Raw genomic sequence first — 16417 nt, 5'->3', positions numbered from 1 at the left:
ACACAGTCTCTCAATCTCTCTCTCTCTAGTAATACATTTTTTCCACACTTGACATAGTAAAAAAAAATGACAGTCTTTGTGGATTCCTGTTGTGACACAAGACGGAGAATTATGAACTAGTGTGCTGTTATTCTGCTTCATAAATGTACAATATTTTCATTACCACTAATTCACCATTTATATTATATTTAGGATGGTTTTATTTACTTTAGGAGGTCTGCAGTTGAAAGGATTAAATGCAACCTCGATTTACCATTTCAGTATTGCAACAAACATATACCCTATTGCGACCACTCTTTGCCGGATTAGGGCGTCAGGCTATAGATTGATAGGTAGATAGTATACCCTATTTCCACTGACGCCAGATGATTCTTTTAAGGACGTATCTTTGCTAATGCAGACGTACAAATGATCTAAAACAGTAAACTCAGACTTGTGTAATAGTTAGCTGCATTACATTCAGCCTTGTATTGTGGTCTGACGCCTCATGTAACACACACACAAACACACTATGTACTCTTTTTATTCTACTGACCCTATTTTACCATCTGTTATCTTAAAATACTGCGCTGCAATAAAAGATTAATTTTATATATACTACAATACCACGCTAGTCACGAAGAAGGGCTATGGAAGGACTGTAGAACTGTACTATCATCTTTCTCTGCCACTGCGCTACGTGAAACAAGCTGAGGAAGGGCAAATAATCTGGACTAAATGAACGTGAAAGGATTATAGTGAGGCATGATGCACCTGCACTCTGTCAACTCACGCCTGTATGATGGTCTGCTCACTGAGGCTACCGACGCTGACCAGGTGACCCCCATAGGACACACACACCTGTTCACCCTGACCCCACGTGTACGAGGCGTTCATCACCTGTAGAGTCAAACACACATGGCGTTAGTAATAGTTGTGATGTTATTGTCACGATGAATCTCTCCGTCTATCCATTACTGTCTTGGCTGCTCAACCCCAGACATCTGAGGTGAAAGTGATTCGTCGTTCATCTCAAGGGGAATTATGTGATCAATAAACCCTATATGACCTGATTTAATTCACATCCTTATGGCCTTATGGGCTACTCCTACTACTACTATTAGTAATACTACTACTACACCATTTAATATTATTTTTTGTCTAAACTGCCAGGCTGTTCGTTGGTTATAACATCAAACTCGGAGTCACAGCCTTGACTTTTGTGACTGTGATAAGAAATGATAAGCTTATAATTTTTTGGTTACTCGTCAGCTTTATAAACATCAGGAGAGTGTCGTGTACTGAGTTAGTGAGGCTAGAGCGTTGATGTGATGTTACCTTATAGCATCGGTCGTTGACGTGGTGCCAGTCAGGCAGACACTGGCCGCTGCCTGGAGCCATGGTGGTGGCCTCTGGTGTGGGGGTGGTGTAGCCTTGCCGGGGGTACTCACCTGGACCCACGTGAAGAACAAGGCTTGGGATTAGTGCCTATTGATTGCACGAGGTACATGAGGAGGGTCAGGTAAGATACAGGGACGGCTGTCTCAGGCTGGACAACAAGTGGCATGGAGGCAATTACTTCCTGGGCACCCCCTCCAGGATTAAGGAATTTTGTTGTAGAGAGTAAGGCAGAAATAAGTTTTTGCCATGACAATCCTTCCCTAGATCTGACACACAACAACCAAAGTTACATCCAGGTCCCTAACTGTCCTGCTGGGTGGCCAGGGACACGGTGCACACAAACTGCACCATAGGGTAGGAAGAAGGATATACAGGATGTCCCTGGAGGATCTGATCAATCCTTACCCTGTGGTAATAAAGCCAAACTGCATCTCGTCATTATTCAATCTTTCCCTAATCATACCTTCTACCACTCTCTCCATCACCTTCCTTATCTCGTCCAATACTTTTATGTCTCTATAATTTCCTCTTTCCAGGTTAGCACCCATCCCTTATATATATATATATATATATATATATATATATATATATATATATATAGAATATGCAAGCCATTGAAATTTTCAGCAACTATCACATTACAAAATAATCATACAAAAATGTTCCTCACTCTAAAAGGCTGCTGAACTGCTCATTCATATTGTAATCCCTGATGTTCCTTCTATCATGTGCTTTTCCAGATGTATTATTGCCACTAATATCTTTCAGTCCTCACATGCCTCCTCAACTGTCTAGCTTGCTGTAAAATATTGCTGTAAGCATCCTCAGTTGCTCCAGAGACAGCCCTATTCACTAAGAATGATAGAGATTTCTTGCACGTCAGCCACTTCCACACCCGGGGTACTTACATAAATACTTAAATGAGTCCTGGCAGTGGTTGACGTACCAGAGGCCAGGGTTGGTCTCGTCTCCTGAGGCGGCTACGCAGGTACCGTGTTCAGGGGCTGCGGGGCCAGATGGAACGTGAGACAGGGGCGAACGGCCGAGATATTTATTTATTTATTTTTTTTAATGCGTCCGATTCTGGGCATAGGCTTCACAGCCTGCTCTCAAGGCCCAATAGTCCTCCATACAATACACCTCTACATGTCACCACTTCGGCGCTAACACCCACCGTCCATATTGACTACATGATAGGGCTGTCTCATACAGGACTGGTGTATTGTTATTTGCAGGGGTATTTTTACGACATGTCGGCGGGTCTTCTGGTAGATTAGTTAAGTCTGATTTCATGAAATTCAAATCCTTAAACCGTTCCCTGCCCCAGCCAGGATTTGAACCTGGGTCCAGTAGGACTGCAGACCACCTCTCTACCGATTGAGCCAGGGGCGAACGGGCAAGATGTGAACCTGAGGTAGACGAAAGAGAGAGAGAGAGAGAGAGAGGAGACGGAGGGTAGGGGGAAGTGACGAAAAGGAGCAGCGTGAGGGAAGGTCAGGTTGGCGGAGGGGTGCTGAGCAAGAAGAGAGACGTAAAGGAGGAAGAAACGGGAGGAGGGGGATAGGAGAGGAACGAGAGAGAGAGAGAGAGAGAATGAACGTAAGCAGGGGTAGGGAAAAGACAGCTAATATGTCCTTTAAGCTGACTAACACTGTCTTGGGGTATGAGGCACAGAATCAAACTTCTTCGTACTTCACTGGTTAAAATGTGCAGTAATACAAATTCTATCTATCTATCTATTGCCAGACGCCCTAATCCCATATGGGGTGGCCACAAACAAATCGCCTCCAAGTCGCCCTATCCCCCGCAATTTCACTGCCCTGCTCCCCTCCCCCTCCCCTCTCATATACCTCTCCACTCCATCCCTCCATCTCATCCTTGGCCTCCCCCTCCCCCCTTCCACCTCACTCACATACACTCTCCTAGTCAGTCTCTCACCATCCATCCTCTCCACATGGCCTAAAAATATTCAGAGTGACATATAAGATGTGGCAGAGCTCTTTCAACCTACACGGCTCATCCTCTGCCCAGTAGGTGAAGTCAACCGGGTCACCGTTAACCCATTCGAAGCTCCAAACACCCTCGGACGACTCGGAGCTCGAAAGACCGATCCACACTGGACTGCCGAGCTCACCCACCAGAGCCGAGATGAAGGATGCTTCGTACCTGTGGGAGGTTCATCATCATCATCATCACCATTATTCCCACCTAAACATATGGTCCTATTGAGATGAGAAGACATACGAGAGAGAATAGCTGTTCAGAATATAACCTCACGTGTGCAACAAGCTGTAGGTTATTAGTTCTCTAGTATATTTTCTCATAGACGCACTACACATACACCTGCCAGACAGTAATCCATTGACTTAAAAAAGAATGTGCTAAACCCTTTTCACATGCCCCGCTATACATATTCACGGTTAAGCGCGATCCCTTGTCAGTTCCTTAGCATCATCAACTTCACCTTGCTTTCTCACACAAACTTCTACGTATCCATCCGCCTTCTTGGCCTGTCATGCCTCCCCCACCTCCAGCCTCACATATACGTTTTCACCCTCTATATTGTGCTAAAGATGAATGCCTTAACATGGTGGTGTCGATGTAACAAGGAACTCCGCTGCCCCGTAACACAAATTTACCACAACTCCCTATATTTCAAATGGATGATGGATAGCTGCAGAAGAGTAACTTTAGTCTGCATTACACCACGTTCATATCCAGATTATTACGGGGCCATAAAAGCAATGATATCTACATCCATTTCCTCCATATGACTGCCGCATCAAAGTACCCTTTTTCCTACCCTATTACCAGCAGCCTTTCTTAAGTCACTGTTTCTTAGCCCAACCAATCCACTCACCCCACACACATTCCTCGACTCTTACTCTAGGCTTTTCACATCCAAGCCATATTAAACTTTACTGTATACTACTCAAAAAGGTTAAGGGACATTTGAAAATATCGCTGGGAAAACTGAACCATGAAACTTACGAACTTGAACGAGTTTGGAAATTTAATCATTTGAGAACACATAAAAGAAAAAAAAAAATGGAGTTCAAACATCAACAAAACACTGCCTTAAAGGAGGTTAATTGTTGCATTTTACAACGGCACATCTCTTATCAAATGTGTCGATGGCGAGTGACCATCAACTGATACAAGCTACACATCAACGCTGCATGAATCGAATGACACTGTGAAGAGTTGCTTGATGGATGACAGCCCATTCCTGCTGCAGAGACTGGATTAGCTGCTGCTGTTGTATTGCCCTGCACGTGACGTATGTGGGTTTCTCCACTGCAGGTGTAGGAACGTCTGGAGGTGAGATGTTGTCGAGGAGTGTCTGGTAATGTTTGTGTGGTGACTGTTTTATGTGACTAGTTGTGTTGTGTGGTGACTGTTTTATGTGACTAGTTGTGTTGTGTGGTGACTGTTTTATGTGCCTAGTTGTGTTGTGTGGTGACTGTTTTATGTGCCTAGTTGTGTTGTGTGGTGACTGTTTTATGTGACTAGTTGTGTTGTGTGGTGACTGTTTTATGTGACTAGTTGTGTTGTGTGGTGACTATTTTATGTGACTAGTTGTGTTGTGTGGTGACTGTTTTATGTGACTAGTTGTGTTGTGTGGTGACTGTTTTATGTGACTAATTGTGTTGTGTGGTGACTGTTTTATGTGACTAGTTGTGTTGTGTGGTGACTGTTTTATGTGACTAGTTGTGTTGTGTGGTGACTGTTTTATGTGACTAGTTGTGTTGTGTGGTGACTGTTTTATGTGACTAGTTGTGTTGTGTGGTGACTGTTTTATGTGACTAGTTGTGTTGTGTGGTGACTGTTTTATGTGACTAGTTGTGTTGTGTGGTGACTGTTTTATGTGACTAGTTGTGTTGTGTGGTGACTGTTTTATGTGACAAGTTGTGTTGTGTGGTGACTGTTTTATGTGACTAGTTGTGTTGTGTGGTGACTGTTTTATGTGACTAGTTGTGTTGTGTGGTGACTGTTTTATGTGACTAGTTGTGTTGTGTGGTGACTGTTTTATGTGACTAGTTGTGTTGTGTGGTGACTGTTTTATGTGACTAGTTGTGTTGTGTGGTGACTGTTTTATGTGACTAGTTGTGTTGTGTGGTGACTGTTTTATGTGACTAGTTGTGTTGTGTGGTGACTGTTTTATGTGACTAGTGTTGTGTGGTGACTGTTTTATGTGACTAGTTGTGTTGTGTGGTGACTGTTTTATGTGACTAGTTGTGCTGTGTGGTGACTGTTTTATGTGACTAGTTGTGTTGTGTGGTGACTGTTTTATGTGACCAGTTGTGTTGTGTGGTGACTGTTTTATGTGACTAGTTGTGTTGTGTGGTGACTGTTTTATGTGACTAGTTGTGTTGTGTGGTGACTGTTTTATGTGACTAGTTGTGTTGTGTGGTGACTGTTTTATGTGACTAGTTGTGTTGTGTGGTGACTGTTTTATGTGACTAGTTGTGTTGTGTGGTGACTGTTTTATGTGACTAGTTGTGTTGTGTGGTGACTGTTTTATGTGACTAGTTGTGTTGTGTGGTGACTGTTTTATGTGACTAGTTGTGTTGTGTGGCTCTGGTGTGTAAATGGGGTGTTGTGGGTTGGCACAGGCCGTCGCACAGAACTCTGACATGGAGGACATTAGTAAATAGGGAGAAGTTTTATGTAATGCAAAGATAGATAGATAGATAGATAGATAGATAGAGAGAGAGAGAGAGAGAGTGTGTGTAGCCAGTGATGATGTGAAGGACTGTTCTTTATGGCTTGTAAGGTGTTGTTGTGGGTGTTAGACTGGCGCAGGAATCATGTCAGGGAGACCTATAATATCACTGATCCCGAATGACACAGTGTAAAGCCCAAAGCGAGAAGGAGTACTCAGAAAATGTATCACCAGCGACGTTTCAAAGGTCAAAAGACGGACTTCTGATGCTGCCCAGTAATTCTGACCTCTGAGTGATAGTTCTCAAAATACAATCGTTTCGACCTGGCATGACCCCCTACCTTTCCTTCAAGTTTGACCCAGACTGGATCAGAATTCCGTACGCTGATCCTGTCCCGTGATCTTGCCTCCTTACCTGTTGTTCTCAAAATTGAATCACTTACTCTTGTTTGACCGTCAATCCTTCCACCAACATATGGTTGAAATTGGATCAAAATTGTGTTATACTGCAAACACACACACACACACACACACACACACACACACACACACACACACACAGGGCAGGACAACCCCCACATTACCACACGGGTCTAGTAATTCAGTAGGGCACAGGTGCTGGGAAGCCTGGTTTTCCCGCGACAACCTGAAGCCAAGACGCCTCGTGTGGCTGCACTTACATGTCGTTCAGCACGACCAGGTGGCCACCGTCATACTGGGAAGAGTCACAGTCGTCCTTGGCTGATGACCAGTCTAGGGTGGAGTCACCCAGCCGGTAGCATGACCCCTTGTATGCCTGGTCACCCTATTAATGAAAAGAAACATCTGTAGTCAAAAATTCCTTTACACTTATAAACTTCTGCACTATTAACGTGAAGTTTTAAGCCTTCTAATTTAATTACATTCTACTGATCACGTGTGATTCCATCCCTCCCAACACAAGTGAATATTACTGGTTAGTTTATTCAGTGTAAAAGAAGTACAGTACTAACTACAGTTATACATCGCAGTCAGCCACCGCTTTATACACCGCATCATTCATTTACGAACTCACATTCAAATTCCTGTTGCGTTCAGATTCCTATTACACGTCTCAAACTTCCGATCAGTTCCATCAGTGTTAATGGTTTTACTACATGTCTGCGGTGACGGAGAATTCCTTCAGGTGACGCTGCTGTCTGATTATACAAACGTCCACCATTTCCCTCCCTATTTCCGAAATGAGGAGGATGGACTGCAGGAGGGTAGTTTCAGCCAGCAGTCCACCAGGTTCATGTTAAGCTGACCCTGGGGCCAGAATTAAACATTACAACAGGTCTAGGGCTCAGGACGCTGCTTCACAAACTCACGATCAATTCCCCGTTGAGGCTAATATTTTGATGGAAGGGCAATGACAAGAGTGCTGACATTTACCACGTCTCTTGTTCCTCCTACACCAAGATCAATCAATTATATGAGAGTTTGATGATCTCAGGTTATCTTCTTAGCTTCGACCCTCAGCAAGAAAACAAGCCACCAACCCTCCTGATTACTGTGAGTTAAGCAAGCTCTAATTAGGCTGAGACTAGTTTCGACAAGGTGAAACGGAATTATTGGTTAGTTTACATATACAGATAGACAGACACAGTAGTTCATTAACCACTTTAACCCAACGACATATATTGTATTTTACTCCTGTTATTATCAGGCAAATGTACTCTGCTTTGAGGTGACATTTTCAAGTAATTCCTTTACTTTAAGCCTCAGTCAGAAGCTGGATAAAACCATCTAGAAGTGGCATGAATAAAAACATTACATACACCCATGGATTAGAGGATTATTCAGGACCCCAATATGCTTCAAAGAATTTACACTTATTTTTGCTTCTTACAGACCAATTTATTTATATTTTAAGAGAATTTTTGAACCCGAAGGATCAGATGTGGTCGTCACGCACCCCATCACCAGCTGGGTATATTCTGAATGAAACTGTTTTGGCAATAGTTAGAAATCAAAATGACATTCTTGGTCTGAAGAGGGGAAAAGAGGCAGGGGGAGGGGGGGGGGTAGCCGGTGGTGAATTGGTTAGCAAATCCAGGTCACAATTGGAATATTTCCAGTTCGATTCTCAGGCCGGACAGACTGTTGGATAAAGGCTGTTTCCTTCATCCTCTGTCTGTCTCAGCGACCCTCATACAGTCTATCTATCTATCTATTGCCAGGCGCCTTAATCCCGTAAGGGGTGGCCACAAACAAATCGCCTCCATGTCGCCATTCCCCTGCCCTGTTCCCAGCTCACACCCCCTTCTCTCATAGACCTCTCCACCCCATCCCTCCATCTCATCCTTGGCCTCCCCCTCCCTCTGCCCCCCCCCCCTCCACCTCATTCACATACACTCGTGCAGTCAAAGGATATAAATATAGCCTTTTCTTCCACAACTCTCCTTACTTTCCTTGCGTCTTTCACCACAAATTGCACAGTACAATGGACCATGTATAATATTCTTACTACCACCGTATAATTTTAATCAGGTAAGGGAACACCTCTCATAACGAAGGGAGAAAAATGGGAGAAATGGAGTTCCCCCGAGCTAAGCCCTGTATTGGACTATATAGCCCCGCTAGGGTTACAGGAGGGAGCTACCCCTCCCGGCACGGCAGCCCGGGCGAGGCTCGAACTTGCAATCCCCCGATTACAAGTCCAGCGCGCTACCACTGTGCTACCGCGCTCCCCTCATAACGAAGGGAGTTTGAAATAAGCTCAAAACTCCATAAATTTCGTCAATATACTGTGACTTCTTGCTTCTTAGGTCTCCACTTCGAATTATCAAGAGCATTAGTATTTCCTCCGTTCCTCTCGTCTTTCAAATGCCTCTTAAACTTTGCTCCATTCATTTGTTTCTTCACCAATTCGCTTCAGCCTTAACACAATTGTTCCGTGGTTCAGTAGTCACATATATATTTCCATTATTTTATTCTGAATGACAAAATAGGTGCGGAAGGTGAGAAGCGTGAACGGCAGAGGTAGGGTTGAAGAGACAGACCGAAAAGACCTGGGACGAGGGCATAGAGTGTGGCCTCAGGGATAAGGGACTGAACAGGGAGGCTGCCAAAGATCAAGCCGCGTGGACAGCCGCCATTAGGTGACCAGGGCCGACGCAAGCAAGCATGTTGGAGGCTTTACAAACGATGCAATACGACAATTTTAAAGATATGAATGGGGTCGCAGGAGACTACATAAACAGGCAAATTCTGAGACTGAGAGTTTTTGTATGTTCATTAATCAATTTGAACAGAATCATGCTGGTGTACTACAGCTGTGTGGAGACCATCTTGCACTCCCTTGGGAATGTTGGCCAACTTGTAAATTTTGTCTCTACTTCATACATCGTTTTCCCGTACATTTTCCTTCATGCACTTACCTTCTTCATGGAGTCTTTTTAAGTTCTTCTTCATCTATCCATATAAACAGATAGATAGATAGATAAACAGAGACATAGATGGATGGATGGACAGATATAAGATAGATACATGGATAGACAGAGGTAGATTGATACAGACAGACAGATATTGCAAAAGTTAAGTTGTAGTTCGTAGGTGTGTGGTGCCAGTATATCCCGACTTAGGTATATGCATTGGCGGGCCTGTCATGCACGAACCATAACACCCTCCACACATGACGTTCAGCACCGTCTGCAGTGTGCTGTGGCCCAAAACAGCATCAAGAATATTCCACCCCCTACCAGCCTCGTGCCAGAATAACCGTAATTATGAAAGAGGGGCAGGGAAAGATACTGCTATTTCTCTGTATGTCTTACTGTGGCAATAAGCTTAAAAGCCCACTCCATGAGGCCCAGCAGTCTTCCTCTGTCTGTATTTCCCACTGCCTATGACCTCCAGTCTTTCTAACGTAGTGTGTCCTGGCATCTCGAACGGATCATGAATTTGGCTCTCTGTTATCTTATTATTCTTGCAGGCTTCTTAGCCTTTGGTTCCTTCTTCCTTACATAAAAATAGCATACCCTTCCACGTCACCACTGCAGCACTAACACCCACCGTCCACACTGAATTCCCAGTACACACGTCTCATACAGGACTGGTGTACCGGGATTAGCGGTGGTGTTTTTATATGTCAGCGGGTCCAGTAGTAGATCAATAAAGTCTGCTCCGACGAAATTCAAATCCCTGCCTCAGCCAAGCTTCGAACCCGCGTCCATTGGGATAGGAGGTGTCTAGCTACTTGGCCAATACCTCTCTCTGGCTGCAGTGCATTTTTTGTATTAGGAGTCGTGCAAAACCAGATACAGTATTTACTAGAAACAAAAAAGCCAGTGCCATATCATCCTCTCTTGAGATACAGGAGCACAAGACAAGGTTACGTCAGTCCAGAAGAGTAAAGCTTAAGACAGTGAGGCTGGGTGTTTAATAGAATACAGCACGTCTCCATTCACTCATCCTTCAAACCTCTGACCTCGGGTTTCTATGAACTGAACAAAATCGTTCGTCATAAGCTGTTGTGAAATACCAGTTTATCTTTTTTATCGATGATATTTGTGTTGCCTCAGGTTTCCCTTCTGTTTACTGAAATAGTTTGGCATTAGCAAGAATAGAATGGTAACTGGCTTCAAAATAATAGCCTCCGTCCCTACACTTCACCTGAAGATTAATTTACCTAACAGAATGCAGCCTGTGTCAAATATATCCAATGATTCCTGGGGTTGTCTATCTATCTATCTATTGCCAGACACCTCAATCCCGTTTGGGGTGGCCACAAATTGCCTCCAAGTCGCCCTGTCCCCTGCCATTTCACTGCCCTGCTCCCAACATACACACCCCTCTCTCATATACCTCTCCACCCCATCCCTCCATCTCTCCTGCGGTTGTTAATACTAAACCATTATTAAGAAGGCGCAACAAAGCCTCCAGAGCCACGTCCAATGCGGCACGTAGCTGACCCACCTGATCGCAGCCAGTCCCGTTGCTGATTTCCACTGGCTCCTGAGGCTTCTTGCAGACGAAATAGCTGGCTGTGTCGCAGTCCACAGCAGACCACAGGGCCGGCCCTTCGGTGTCATCACCCACGTAGTACACACACGTAGGGTAGTAGAAAAAGGCTGAGGGAAAGACACTACTTAGAAAAGCCTCACTGAACGTCAGGCATGGGGTTCAGAATATCACAAGTTATTATCTAGACAGAGGGTTGATGGGAAGGACAGAGGGCATACCGGCAGTTAATATTACATGGAGATGTTCTAAAATAGCGCTATTGTTTCCCCACACGACCAGGTCGGTAGGATGGAGGGAATACAGGCAGTTCTCACTATGCGCCGTGCATGTGTGCCAGATCACAACGCTATCCATACACATCACTGCTGTGTAAAATGGAGGAACTGGCTAACCATTTTCACAAGAGGTAATAAGGTTTTTGCCCCACCTACCTGAGAGCATAGTTTGTACGTTACTGATGTTATTGACGGAGGCTTATGATCAGCCCTGGACAGCTATTTCCAAGTCGGTAGATCAGATACAGCCTTTATCCTCTTTAGTGAAATATATAATTCCTATAACGATGACCATGATGACTTACGGTTGGTGAGGAAGATGTCCCACTTGGTGAAGGTGACGTCAGTGCCATCGGTCCACGTCAGGGAGCCTGCGTTGCTGTTGTCAGTCAGGCCAATCCAGGTGGGTACTGTGGAGTCTGGGGGACCATGGAACGGTACTTTACTCTCTCTTTCTCTCTCTCTCTCCCCTTACGCACACACACACACAAACTTCACCTAAATTCACCATCATCATCATCATCATCATTGTCATCCTGCTTCTTTTTGCTTTCCACGGGTGGCGTGAAGTAGTGCACAGAAAGCCGGAAAGAGGAAAGAATACAACAGTGTGAGAGCTAACATGTCCACTGAAATGGGCTACACATGCATTCAATCACCATTCTATACCCCGGAATCCCGACTCCATGTGACAGATATACACTTACTCCACATATAGCTTCTCATTTACCATCCTTCAGTTACTGCGAAGACTGTCAAGTTAATAAGGGCTCTTACACCCTGGCCACACACTCCTCACAACAAAATTCACCCAGCCAACACACCCTCAAGTAAGTTTCCTAGCCTCATCCATACGTCTCTTTCTCACACAACTATTTACCATGTCTATCCACCTTCCTCTCGCCCTACCAAGTCTCCTCACATCCTCAACCTCGCTCAGATATACCCTCACCACTCTGTTCACAATTATTCTCTCCAAATGACCATACCATCTACGTACACTTTCTTCAACTCTGTTATCCACAGACTTCCTTACATCATATCTTTCACGAATTACTCTCTGTCCACACTCTGCATTTCACACAACCTTCCTCAACCGCCTCATTTCCATTGCTCCTATTCGTTACTTTATTTTACCTTCTCACACCTGTATGCTAAATTACACACTATAATTCATTTGTACATGCCTCTCTCAGCTGCCACACTCGGACCTCAGCTTCTTATCCAGGCCTTCATAGCACCTGCCACTCTCCTTCCCTGTGTGTGTGTGTGTGTGTGTGTGAGAGAGAGAGAGAGAGAGAGAGAGAGAGAGAGAGAGAGAGAGGGAGAGGGAGAGAGAACCACAACCCTATACTAACATCCTTCGTCAATGATGGAATACACGAAGTCATTCTCTGCTGCTGAGTGGATGGAGGCCAGGTCGGCACCCATGGCCTCACACTGCTCCCTGGCCTCGCTGAAGGTGTACATCTCGTACTGATAGTCGGAGTTGGAGAACCAGTAGCAGTAGTGGTCAAAGCTCTCCCACCCGTCACCACAGCCGTAATAGTGTGCTGCAGGGAGAAACGTTATTATTATTATTATTATTATTACTCTCCAGTTGACGAAGACAGAGGAGGGTATTGTTATCATCAACAAGAATTGGTGGTGCAGAGATTTCGTTTCTGGAGCAAATATCAGAAAGTATTTACTACAAGTCATGAAATATCACATAGTTATGTGTCTTGTAGTGTACTGCTGCCTCTTGATGGGTAGCATGCTGGGTCTTAAGTATTTTTTTTTTTAAATGATGAAAAAGTAAAAAAAAAAAAAATCCGATTTCAATGTGACCTGATGTCTCTGATATACAGTACAGAGGGAAGGGAGTGAGGGTTGTTATGTGCTTAGCTGCAGTGTGGGTGGTTGTAAATTTAGATTATTTTATATATATATATATATATATATATATATATATATATATATATATATATAAAAAAGGGGTGGCCCTTTGACTTCGAGTTATTTGCTTTACAGGGAGGGGCACTAACCCTCCACCAAACCGCTTGCTGACACGTAGGTAGCACGCATGGTTTGGTTATATGGTTACCACCCAGCGTTGTAAATGGTTTCTTGGCTTACAGGAAACCATCTGGTTTGTCACTCAATGTAAAGCCACCTGTAAAGGAATGAAAAGCAATAAGAAGTGACAGGAAAGATGGGAGAAATAGGAAGAGAGAAGGGCAGGCACAGAAACAGAATGATAAAGGCTAAGGAAGAAGTAGGCAGCACTACATCAAGTGAGTGAGGAAATTGCGGGAAGGCTTATGAAAAAGCAGTAGGTATAACTTATATGACTTTTCTCAAATTGGCCATCCATAGCGCTAAACACCGCCACAGAGGCCAAAATAGCCACCGAACAGCATCGAAACTCTGTCGCTTATGATACTACTAATGCCCCAGGGATCATTAGACAGCTTAGGAAGAATTAACAGCTGCTAGTTAAAAGGAGTTTCTTAGATTTTGCCTTCATACTACTGGAATAAGGTCAGAGAAGCGCTAACCTGACCACCAAAACTGTGTCAACTTGCAAGCTCTTACATCTACACTGGATCGACGTAAATCATTGAAAAACTTCTTGAAAAGTGATCTATGATAATTATGGTTATCGAAAAACGCGTCGATATTTTCTTTTTAAAAACGAACATAAAGCAAAATGGCCTGAGCACCAGAACCGGATACTCTCAGGAACAGCACCAGTGAACCTACACATCACCGGAAAGTATATTTAAGAACAACAGTGTCATTTACGTGTTTCCTCTCAAATTTCCAAAATGTTCTGCTGAAAAAGCACCGTAAAACACCCAACTGAGCACAAACACTGAGTCAACTGTGAGAGCCGTCATGTTTGGGCAGGAGGGTCCAATGCCCCTACACTGACTAAAATACAATTAATATTGCGGTAGTCGGATGGTAGACTTCATATCATAACTAAAACAGCAACATAAACTCACTTGCCCTATCATGTCTCACAGTTCCAAGTGCGACCATCTAAAACTTCGTATTATATTTATACGGATTTCATTTGTGTGTGTGTGTGTGTGTGTGTGTGTGTGTGACACCACATGACAGTGGTGTTTTGAAGCCATAGTGCGTAACAGTACAGATGGAACACTGAAATACAAAATACATGGGAAATAAGTAAACATATTTATGACCTGTGATAATTCTGTACTTTCAAGGAAATTCTATATTGCCAGACGCCTCAATCCCGTACGGGGTGGCCACAAACAAATCGCCTCCACGTCGTCCTGTCCCCCACCATTTCACTGCTCTGCTCCCAACTCACACCCCCCTCTCTCATATACCTCTCCACCCTATCCCTGAATCTCATCCTTGGCCTCCCCCTCCCCCCCCTCCAACTCACTCACATACAATCTCCTCGTCAGTCTCTCACCCTCCATCCTCTCCACATGGCCAAACCACCTCAGCGTGTTCCTCCTAATGCTTCCTATCACATCCACATCCACAAAAAAATATATTCATGTTGTAATGGAGAAAGTATGACAATATTTATGAAATGCATAGTGTATATTTCTACATTTCACTTGCGGTAGTACCATTTGAATTATTCACTGAAGGTATTTGGGTTGCTACGTGATTATGACGCTATTATTCCACACTCACAAGTTACACAGCGAATGTAGCACAGCCTGCTTCAGTAGCTAAGGTAGCGTGAAGTGCTAAATGTGCCGTAAACACTAGGGAACGTCTGTATGAAGGAAGTACAGTCACGTTCAAGAGTCCCAGTACACGTGTGGGCGTGTTGTCTAATGTAATGCTAACTGCTTTTGGAATGTGGAAACTTTGCGCTTACTGCCTGATACACTGAATATAATTTGATCGGGTATGAAGCGAAACAGTTCAACTTCTTACCAGTGGTGGACACAACAGTAGACAACACAACTACATGTGTATCGGGACTCTTGAACTCTACTGTAAATGCTCATGGCCAGTGTTATATATATTTTTCTGTTTCATAAAGCAAAAGGTGGTTCGGAAAAGGTTAGGTCCTCCCCATTATCTAGGAGAGGAAACTCTCAACCTTCACCAGTTTAAAGGTTACAGACAGAATGATGAAAGTTTGTACACTATGTGAATCAGTAATTGAAGAGGACAGTCACAGGATGTTGTGATTGTAATTGTTATTGTTGCTGTTGTTTTAGCCCTAAGCTCATCTGGTTGTTAATCCAGTGGACTGCAGGCTGAAACTGCCCTTCTTAAGTCCACCATTCTCCTTTCGGGAGATGGGGAAGAGTTTATTGTGATGATAGGGAGAAACTGATACAGTAGAATGTGTCCAGCCTTTAAATTAAATAAAACTTATAAAGGCTTATAAGTGCATGAAGACATTATCCATAGGTTTTAAAAGAAGCAGACTTACTGGGCTGGAACCCGCAGGCATAGCCCCATTCGGAATCGCAGTGGTAGTTCACCCACTTGCCCTTACTAGACACATCGGTGGAGTCGATCAGCGCGGCACACTGGTCATTCTCTCCGTCACTGGGTTCGTTGGTGTCCCAGTTGGTGTACTCAGCCTCGTCTCCGTTGGGCCAGAGCCACTCGGTCGTGTTCTTGTCATACCTCAGACCCATCCAGCACGAGACGCCCTCTTGCTTTAGCAGACCTGAAGGAATAAACTTTAATTTTAGTTTATAACCATTTACTACGCTGGGTGGTAACCATATAACCAAATTTTGGCACCTGGTGGTTTAGTGGGTAATTATTGTGCTCCAGTCGGATTGAGCCGGTGAAGGTTTATATCCAAGGGGTGGTTGGGGTTTATTGCTCATGTAATGCCACTCAGGGATGAGTGAGGCTGGTCATTCTCATCTTAAATGTCAGGACCAACTGCCTAGCCTCGGGCTCCTACGCTCCTCATGGGGCAACGTAGGATTGGATGATGGATGGATGGTTGGAACAATTTTGGGTAATGGAATTTTAACTGTGGTTTTGAAAAGGTTTATGCTGCCAACAAAGCTTTATTGTAATTTAAGGAAGTCTGTCGGAGTAAAGTATTCACAATAGTTTGTAGAATATTTGGGGAGTTTGAAAATGTCTTAAGAATAAAACT

General features: G+C 44.0%; 1 protein-coding gene across 1 annotated transcript in view; it reads right to left on the bottom strand.

Moving 5' to 3' along the window:
- LOC145409809 (uncharacterized) overlaps positions 1–16417 on the bottom strand; it is a 116968-nt gene that overhangs the window by 43531 nt on the left and 57020 nt on the right. Inside the window, exons 20-28 of the mRNA XM_080280115.1 lie at positions 15728–15970; positions 12666–12860; positions 11613–11717; positions 10985–11139; positions 6727–6851; positions 3392–3546; positions 2289–2384; positions 1318–1430; positions 795–879 (exon numbers count right to left, since the gene is read on the bottom strand). Of these exons, the coding sequence (XP_080136241.1) occupies positions 795–879; positions 1318–1430; positions 2289–2384; positions 3392–3546; positions 6727–6851; positions 10985–11139; positions 11613–11717; positions 12666–12860; positions 15728–15970 (1272 nt within the window). The remainder of the gene's footprint in view (positions 1–794; positions 880–1317; positions 1431–2288; positions 2385–3391; positions 3547–6726; positions 6852–10984; positions 11140–11612; positions 11718–12665; positions 12861–15727; positions 15971–16417) is intronic.

Source organism: Coenobita brevimanus, chromosome 83 (genome assembly GCF_032717465.1).
Source record: "Coenobita brevimanus isolate Jiangsu-jjx chromosome 83, ASM3271746v2, whole genome shotgun sequence".
Classification (NCBI taxonomy): domain Eukaryota; kingdom Metazoa; phylum Arthropoda; class Malacostraca; order Decapoda; family Coenobitidae; genus Coenobita; species Coenobita brevimanus.
Note: the sequence above shows the minus strand (reverse complement) of the source record. Positions and strands in the feature narration are given on the sequence as shown.